The sequence below is a fragment of the Leptodactylus fuscus genome, chromosome 3 (assembly GCF_031893055.1).
Source record: "Leptodactylus fuscus isolate aLepFus1 chromosome 3, aLepFus1.hap2, whole genome shotgun sequence".
NCBI lineage: Eukaryota > Metazoa > Chordata > Amphibia > Anura > Leptodactylidae > Leptodactylus > Leptodactylus fuscus.
This window is the reverse complement of record NC_134267.1, coordinates 65,409,931-65,419,990: the sequence shown is the minus strand read 5'-3', so window position 1 is coordinate 65,419,990 and position 10,060 is coordinate 65,409,931. Positions and strand designations below refer to the sequence as shown.

At 41.1% G+C, this 10,060-nt stretch overlaps 1 protein-coding gene across 1 annotated transcript in view; it reads right to left on the bottom strand.

Moving 5' to 3' along the window:
- Positions 1-922: 922 nt before the first annotated feature.
- BUB1 (BUB1 mitotic checkpoint serine/threonine kinase) overlaps positions 923-10,060 on the bottom strand; it is a 51,363-nt gene continuing 42,225 nt past the window's right edge. Inside the window, exons 23-25 of the mRNA XM_075267734.1 lie at positions 6,644-6,821; positions 2,556-2,662; positions 923-1,414 (exon numbers count right to left, since the gene is read on the bottom strand). Of these exons, the coding sequence (XP_075123835.1) occupies positions 1,219-1,414; positions 2,556-2,662; positions 6,644-6,821 (481 nt within the window). The 3' untranslated portion in view covers positions 923-1,218. The remainder of the gene's footprint in view (positions 1,415-2,555; positions 2,663-6,643; positions 6,822-10,060) is intronic.

The following is a 10,060-nucleotide window of genomic DNA, read 5'->3' as shown; positions in this document are numbered from 1 at the left end:
GGCTCTCCGCCCAGAATTAGGCCTAAATGAATGGGCCTAATCCGGAGGGTGATGTCGCAAGGCGGACGCTGCGGATGAATTAGCCGTGGAATCCGCCTGGAGAAAGGGCAGCTCGCAGTTTGTTCCTGCTTGCGGAAAAAGGAAATGACCGGCTCCCATTGATTTCAATGGGAGGCGGTGGGATTTTGACGTAGACTCCGCGTCAAAATCCTGACCATTTTGCCCTGTGTGAACTAGCCCTTAGGCCTTTTTCAACTGTGTAATGGCATTAGCCATCTTCTTCGGAGTGGCCTGCTGGGGCAGTAGCATACCAACCAAGGATAGGAATAGACTGGACAGGCTGGTTAGAAGGGCCAGCACTGTCCTGGAAAGCCCCCTGGATACTGTCAGTGGTGAGTTCCATGCTGAAGAATAACTCCTATCCCATGTAAGAGACTTTGATAGCACTGGGCAGTACTGTCAGTGCCCGACTGCTTCACCCTAAGTGTGAGAAGGAGTGATTTCGGAAGTCTTTCCTCCCTGCTGCAGTTAGGCTGTACAACCAACACCAAACTAAGCATAGATCATTACATAGAGAGAAACTGAAAAATTCTGAAGTTGTGATATCCCCCTATCATCTTTACTTTCTTTCTGTACCTACAGTCACTGTAATGCTTCTAACGTGGAGCTCTTGTGTTTTTTTTTCTTTTTAGTATTATTGTATTTCTATGCTACTGTAACTCACTGAAAATAGTGAGAATAGCCATAAAAGTTACAAACAATACACACAATCTACTATAATAGGGAAGGACATGGAAACTGGTGCTGAAGCAGTGCCATAACTAATCTTCCTCTTTGTAGTGACATGGTCTGACACAATTTCGAGAAATTAAAAAAAAAAAAAAAAAGTGCTAGGCGCAGTCAACAATGAATTTGTTGTATTTAAAGAACTTCCATCTTTGTACAGTGTTAAAAACATCTGGCATTGTAGCTTCAGACTGACCTACCTGAATCTTTATTGACACCTGCATGTACAAGACCACAAAAATAAGACTTTCACAGGAGAGCAGTGAGGATTGCATTACAGTTACAGTAATAGCCACTAAAACCTGTGTCCAAGTGTATGCAGTGTCATTGTATTACAAAAAGTCTTTTATACATTGAAAGTATTGAAACAAATAAAATATTTTGCAGTCCATGAAATAAAATAAATGGTTTTAGGAAAAAGTCCTGCCAGGATTACTTCCTCGAAGGCTTGTTTTCCAGGAGCAAGATGACTAGTCTGTTGCGTAGAGATTTTATCTTTTTTGCGTACTTTGCCTGGAATTTCTCAGTCAGTTCCTCACGTAAACGCTTGAGTGGAGATTGGCTGTGATAATCTGGAATATTCAGCAATGTATGGAAAAAGTCTACCCACAATTCTCCATCTGGTAATCTGTAGAAAAACAAACAAACCCAAGAATAATTTAAAAACTTGAATAGAAATATAAAATCTGAAGTAAGGAATAAGAGAAATGTAGCACAATTAAAGCAGCACTCCCATGAAAAAAAAAAAAGTATATAAATTGTAATGATGGTAATATTACCGGTGTCTGCATTTGTGAGTTATCTGCCCCCTTCTGGTCCTCAGCCATGTCATGTGACCAGCAGTTTCACAGTGACTGACAGCGTCTTGATTGTGGATAAGGAGTCAGTTTATCTTTTATTCCTAGGAAAGCCTCAATGTGAGACCCATAGGAATAGAGACATAAACTTACTGAGAGAACATAGTTCTGGTGACATGACAGAGCTGAGGACCAAAAGGGAGCATATAACTCACAAATACAGCTACCCATAACCAGATGTACCTTTCTAAATGGCTAAAGAATAGAATCTTTTGCAAGAAAGTTACTTTAAAGCAGGGGTAGGGAACCTTCGGCTCTCCAGCTGCTGTGAAACTACAACTCCCAGCATGCTCCATTCACTTCCATGGGAGTTCCAAGAACAGCAGAGCAAGTATGCATGCTGGGAGTTGTAGTTTTGCAACAGCTGGAGAGCTGTACGTTCCCTACCCCTGCTTTAAAGCAATGATCTTTTCGTGCCATGGAAGTCTACAGAGCATTATGATGTGTCAGATTTCAATAACAAATCTATAAAGTTTCAAGACATATGAGCAGACTTTAAAGATAGTCCTGTATGACACACTTGATAAAAGTGATCTTCAAGCATGTATATTAATAAAGGCCACGTTTACAACACCAATTCAGGTGCCAATTTTGAACCTAAATTCAGAGAGCATCCACTGATATACTGATATTATCCAATAATTTATATGAAGGGAACATTTTATAACCCTATTCACATTTTACATAAACAAATTGCACAGAAAATTGCATATTAGCCCTACTGGAGCGAATATATATATGCAGATCTGGAGGCATATCCACAGCAGAAAACAGAGTTTTAGCCTTGAATTTCTTGTGTGGATAATTTTAAAAATCCACAGCATATTTGTCTAATGCGAATCCCACTTGTGTACATAGTCTAGGTTCAGTCAGACTGGTTGGTTTGCTTTTATTTTTCCCATAATAACTAACCGTCTAAAACTGCCTTCCGTCTTCCATGCTCCATTCTCTTCATGAACTTTCATGTAGTTGCCAAACAGCATGCAATAAACAGTTCCAGCTACTCCAAAGTAGTCTGTCTGTAAGAGGATACATAGGACAAATTATGATTTGTTACAATTAAAAAAAATATATATAATTATTACAAAACGCACAGATTAAGCCATACTGCAGTCCCAAAAGAACACACAAATATATTCTAACATAACTGTATAGAAGAGATTGATTTGGTCGGCGAATGTCATTGGTAAGTGTCATTATTGCATATCTCTAATTCAAAGCATAATTTCTCTGTAATTCAATGTACATAATATTACATTAACTATCCCCGAAAAGGCCACACAGTAACAACTCAGATCTAGTACTAGTTTATAAGAACTGTAAATGAACAATAAAATTAGACAATATCTGAAGAAAGTAAAAATATACCAAAGCCAAAATCTCCCCAGTACCAACAGCCCTGGCACACTTATCAATAACCTTAGTCAACCTCTGACAAAGGATTTCCAAAACGTGTTAGGGTTGGAGGTAGCTTATGGCTCCAGTAGGTTTAGGCTCTGGTATACTACTAATAATTTATTTACAGTTTATCAATTTTTTTTTTTTCATAACATAAGGCTCTAATGCACTATATATCCTACTAATACTGTAAATGTGAAAGTTTATTTGTTAGTCAATCACGCAAAAATGGCTGAACGGATTTGAATGAAATTCGGCACATAGATTGTACCCTCGAGTAAATCATAGGATACTTTTTATCCCGGTAAATGACATGGCTTCACGACGGTTATGAATTTATGTTCACATACTATATTACACTGCTCTTGGCTGCAGCTTATCTCGGTCTGTTATCTCTCTATGTAAACACAGCTAACCCTCAGTGCTTTGTGTACATACATTTGCATATTATCTGATCAGCTCCAGGCAACATGTTGACACACTGGATGGGAAAACACCTTTAATCCAAATTGGCAGTTTGCCAATTTTAAACAAGTGCGGGAAAAAGAAAACCTAAATTTGTTGCAAAATTCTAAAATGACAGCTATGAACGTAGCCCCAGAGGTCAGAGTTCTCCTCAAGTGGAGCTGACGAGGATCATTGACGCCAACACCATGCTCATTATATGGTGTCCGGCATCTCAGCGAGCTGCTGAGATGCCGGATCAATCACGGGCACAGTGTAAGGAATGAGTTTAGCGGCAGGCCAGCTTGACAGCTGCCAAAACGCCAAAGCAGGTGGATTATCAACGCCAACAAAACACTCATTATATGGCTTCCCAGCAAGCTGCTGACATGCCAAACAATCACAGGCATGGCATGAGGAACAAGTTCAGCAGCAGGACAGCTTAAGAGCTGCCGAAACGCCGGAGCAGACAAACCATCGACGGCAGCAATTTGCTGAATATAGGCAGATCATCGATGCCAACACGCAGACGAAGTCGCGGGCAGAGACACACACACAAATGACATACAAAATACACGAGTGCAAAATTGGGCAATTCTTATAGGGCCAGTACACAAGCAAAAAGTTAAATATACCCTGTGCGAAGCCGGGTCCTCCTGCTAGTATGTATATAAAAGCTATTTTTAATAGCAAATTAACGGATTTATTCTACTTGGTGTAACCAATGTATTGGGAACCAGTGGCAGTATCCTATTGTATTTGTATGTATTTTGTGTACTGATCACACATAATGTGTATGGATATACTGTTTTCATGAATTTGCCATGTACCATTTCCCTATCTATATATCCTATTAAAAATTTTGGTTTGAAGTGCAGACGGTTTCTTGCATTGAAATGGTTGGTGACAAGATGGTATTTCTGCAATTAACGTGAAATCCGTCAATGGTTGAATTATTTGGGGGATACAGAACCATGGGTATAGGCTTGTCCTCTAGGAGGCTGACACTACAGTTATGGCCAAAAGTTTTGAGACTGACACAAACAGTAAAACATCCTGAGACCATTGCCAGAAACATCCTAAGAACATTGCCACAAATAAAGAATATAAAGTCCTCTAAGATCAAATTCACCCAATGATCAAGGAGAGATTTGGTGATGAACAATGCTTTTTTTTTAGTACGATGGAGTAAGGGTTTTAAATCGAGTACAAAAATCCAATTTTCTTGTTAATATTCCTTGGGGGAATATGCGGGAAGTCGTAAAACGGTCCTAGATGGTGGAAAGGGAGCTCTACATGCATCATACCAAGAGCACAACAGGTTGCATTGGCCTAGAAGCCAGACTTGAAAGGTGGAAGCTAAAAATGTATCTTGTAGGGCCAGGTGAGATGGGCCCTCAACAGCAACCATGACCATCTGAAAAATGCAGGAGCACAACTTGGGACCATAGGATTCACAAGATAAAATGTCAATAGCAACTTGGACCTACACATTCCCATAACTGAAGGTCAGGGCCAAAAGGACATTATTACTCTGGAGGATGCTGATCCCCATCATAGACAAAGCTGTGAGAGGTTTCTAATGTGGATGGATACAAACCACCTTAGGCAGAGACATACATGCCTGAGAATGAGGGAGGTGGATGGAAGAAGGGAAAACAAAGTCTCTACTATCAGAAAAGGAGGGTTGTGAAAACCCCCTATCCCTGAGAAGAAAGGGATGACAAATCAGACTAGCTAGACATCCAGTGGGGGAGTGTGATGGCCACTTGGAGGGAACCAAGTCAGGCTGCAATCTCTCAGAGTGGTGCAACAGAGTACCTCTAGTAGAGGATCAACTCTCTGAGGAGATTGGTCAGAGACACAAAAGGATGGAGAGGGACAAATCAGGCCAAAATTGAGAGCAGAGATATATAAAGGGAGAAGTGCCCTTAGGAGTGGGCAGCAGAATAGACATAACCATGAAAATGGATACTACTGCACAGACTAGGGTTGTGGGAGAACAAAAAAAGACTGACACAGAGAAGCTACAGTCTTAAGACCTCTATTGCAACAGTGAAGCAGGCAACACAGCTGGGAAGTAGTTGGAAACAGAACAGAAGACCAAGACAGATCTTGAGTTAAAAAAAAACCTAAATAAAACTGTCCCCAACAAAAGCAGGGTAACAGCAGGGAAGCCTGCTGGTCATACTGGACCAGAGGTCGATAGAGTTTGTCTGACTTGGGCCACTAAGAGATGGTGGACAGGAGTTAAAGAAGAGACCAACAAGAACACTATAGGAGAAGTAATAAAGAGCACCCATTGTGAAAGCTCAGGTGTTCCATCTAGCTCAAACAGACTGTCTACTACGAAAACAGAGGCACTAATAAAACAACATATATTTTCGTAGAGATGGAGGGCACAGACAGCTCCCTCGGTTCTACCACTCACAGCAAATAGAATTTGCAACCTCACGGTGCTACTAGTAAAAGATTTCCCAAAAAGCAGAACTGCCCACTGTGAGGGACCAGTGACCCTTGGCAGTTGAGCTAGAATGGGATTTTCAGTTGAACCATGACAAGATATCTAAAAAAAATCATGAGAAAGAAGTTTTGGCATATTGAGCAGAGAGAGTGGGCACTTCAGATCACCAACCCATCCCAAGACTGAAGGAACAAGAGAAAGATCCCCTACCTGAGAGCCTGGTATACAAGAAATGGGTAGATGAACAATGGATGAAGGGGTATATGGAGGCAGATAAAAGGGACAAGCAGAAGCAGGAAAGAAAGGAAAGGCATCTGATTGGTAGAGCCAAGAGAGTCTATCCTGAAGGGATGATGGATATCCTAGAGGTGCTGGCACATAGGGGAGTAAAAGTCCTTGGCTGATAATTCCTATGGAACAAGCAAAGCACTGGCAGACGGTGGGAGTTTTTTTTTTTTTTTCTTTCATACAAGGATCATTCAGAATGACCACAACAAGCCCATAATGTCCTTTTGGAGGAAAACCTCGAACAACTTTCATATATAAAATACAACAATGTTTCAACAAATTCACAGAGAGCTTTTCCTTTACATCCTTTTAAATACTACTGAATATATCATGCCATGCAAGAAACAATATCTAGGGTTGAACAGTTTTAAGAAGTGACCTAGAACAAGGATTCCAAGCACAGTACCTGGTAATTCCACGGCTTATTGGTGAGCATTTCAATGCACTGGAATCCTGATGTCTCACACTTTCCAGTGAATGCCGTTCCCTCGGGGAAGAGAGTCATATCTATACTCTGACCCAGATCAATTAAGGCCAGTCCATGGGATACAAGGTCCAGATCACAGGATACATGATCCATAAACCTGAGAAGAAATATAAATAGGTTTACATTACATGGATCAGAGGGCGTATGAGAATCCATATGACTTTCAGTTTGTTTTCATCACAACACATCTGCAAACTGCTTTCTTTGTGCACTGGACTGTACATTCTGTGCATCTCACAGCTTACAATGTGAGAAAAGTCTTCTATGTACTTGTATATACTACTGGCTGCTTGTGTGATTACAGACGGATTATTCTTCACAGTTACTCCTGGCAGAGTTACATGTAAAACCTATAGTAGTAGTAGTAGGAATGAATAGAAGAAGGAGGCAGATTGCTCTTTATTGTACGTGCACCCCAGTCAGAGAGAAATATAAAATGTGCTGCATCTTGTGATTATTAGCAACAGAAAAATGGATCTAAAACCTTGTATGAAGGCTTATACAGTCATAGAAGAGACTGCCCAGTAAGATACTGCACATATTTCAACTTTTACTCTTTAAATGAGTAACTAACTACCCATGGCTAATATACAGAGGACTCCCAAGCACCCTCCATTTATGATGTTCATATGTCTTAGTGCAATGAAGCTGCTTTGGTTTTGCTTTCTAGATGTTCACAGTAAGATATATTCTACAAATAAAAGTTATCAGGATCTCATACTGATTGCATCACAAAAAACTGGGAAGAGAGCAATTTAGGTCAATAAATTAGCAATTGTACTTTATTAAGACCTACCGATTAGAGATGAGCGAATACCGTTCGATCGAGTACATATTCAATCGAATATTAAGGTATTCAATTTCGATCGAATACCACGCGGTAAACGCAGTAAAAATTCGTATCCCCTCCCACCTTCCCTGGCTCATTTTTTGCACCAATAACTGTGCAGGGAAGATGGGACAGGAAGCAGGAAAACGTAGGCATCGAAAAAAAAAAAAGGAAAAAGTAATTGGCTGGCTTAATCAGGTGACCTTGGATTTATAAGAAAATTCAAGTCAGATGCGGTTTGGTGAGATAGGGAGAGACATTGTGCTGAGGGACAGAGAAAATTTAGCTACTGCTAGACAGGAAAAAGTGAATCAACAGCTCATTTCAGAGCTACACTGCAGGAAGAGTGTATATACTAAACCATATATACACTCAACCTGCCAAAACTTCACAAAAGCCCTTTTTAGGGCTCAAATTCATTACAAGTGGTATACACTATATATGACCTGTCCCATAGGGGTGAGAAGAAAGCTTAATACTGTCATCACCTGTACACATCTGAAAGTGTGTCAGGGTATCATAAAGGGATGGGGACGTGGAAATCCAGCTGGGGATCCAGGCCGCAGTCGAGCTACTGCAGATCCAATGTCTACTGGAGAGGGGCAGCCAGCAGTGCCCTCATCCACAACGTCAAGCAGGGTGCAGGGTACCCCACTGACAAGGCCTGAGCACCAGGAACCGATGTTACAGTGGATAGCGGATATTGCTTCCAGCGGCATTTTCACCAGTCAGTCAGCCACTACCTCCAGGCGTGTAGTAACACAAGAGTCTGCCTCTCCTGGCAATGTAGTGGTTGTGGACCTGCAACCAGCATGTCTCGTCCTCAGTGCTAATGACAAGAGACAGTTCCATGTTTCTGTGCCAGCTCACAAGTTCCTTGTCCTCCTTCTCGTCCACCTCCTCCTCCAACACTACCATCACCATTAAAAAAATAATTTAACCGCTTCACGACGGCTGACTGTATATAAACGTCGGCGCGGCTTGGGCTCTGTGCCGCGCCGACGTTTATAAACTGACCCTTTTAAAATGGGGATCGGGTCTCCCCGAGGGTCCGGAGCTCCGTGGACCTAGCGCTAATAGCTGCTGGGGTCCACGGAGACATGATCAGGACCTAATAGATTCAGGTCCCGATCATGTAGCAGCCATGTCAGGGAAAGTTTGTTGCAGTAACAAACTTTCCCTGACATGAGATGCCGCCCGCAGGTAAATGGTCCTGCGGGCGGCATCGTGAGCAGGTGTTAGCTATATGTTATAGCTAACACTGTGCCCGATGTACTCCGATTGGAGCTGGTGTCCGATCGGAGTTTAACCCCTTCAGTTCCGTGATCAAACATGATCACGGCACTGAAGTGGTTCTGCGATGTTATTGGCACCCCCTGCGGGGAGATCGGGGGGTGCCGATATGTAAAACATGCACCCTGGGGTCTAACCAGTGACCCCAGAGTGCATGAGCCCCTCGTTACCTGGTTGACCCTGCCAGGTACTAAGAAAGCCAAGCGATGCATCTACATCGCTTGGCTTCCTGTTACAGACTGGAGACACGTGCAGCCTGTGTCTCCAGCCTGATTGATTCAGCAATGAATTCATTGCAGAATCAAGTGTCCTAAAAGAGACACATAAAAAAAAGTGAAAAAAAAAGTGAAAAATAAATAATAAAGTGTTTGAAAAAAATTAATAAAGTTATAAAGCCCCAAAAATTCATTTTTATTCAATAGAAAATGAATTATATAAAAAAACCCCTAAAAATTAATAAAAACAATGCATATCTGGTACCGCCGCGTCCGTAACAATCTGTATAATAAAACTGAAATAATATTTAATGTACATGGTGAACGTCGGGAAAAAAAAATGGAAAAAACTCGTCGGAAGTAGTGATTTTTCGCCATCTCACCTAAAAAAAAAAATGCTATAAAAAGTGATCAAAAAGTCATAATCACCCCACAACAGTGCCAATAAAAAGCACAGGTTGTCCCGCAAAAACTAAGCCCTCAAACAACACTGTCAACCGAAAAATAAAAATGTTACACCTCTCAGAAGATGGCGATGCAAAAATCACTGATTTTGTCCCCAAATGTGTTTTTGTTCTGCAGAATTAGTATCGCATAAAAAAATATAAATGAGGTATCGCCGTAACCGTACCGACCCGCAGAATAAAGGCTACATGTTACTTATACTGTACACTGCATGCTGTAACCGTACTGACCAGCAGAATAAAGATCACATATTACTTATACTGTACGCTGCATGGCGAAAAATTAAAAAGGTAAAACGCAATGCCAGAATTGATTTTATTTTTTTTTAAATCCAGCAAAAAAAGAGTTAATAAAATGTATTCAATAAATTGTAGGCACCCAAAAATGGTGTAATTACAAAATGCATCTCATCCCACAAACAAGTCCTTATATGGCCGCGTCACCAGGAAAATATAGAAATTATAGCATCTAGTAATGTGAAGACAAAAAAAAAACCAAATCACCAAATCATTAGAACACAACTGGCTGCGTCAG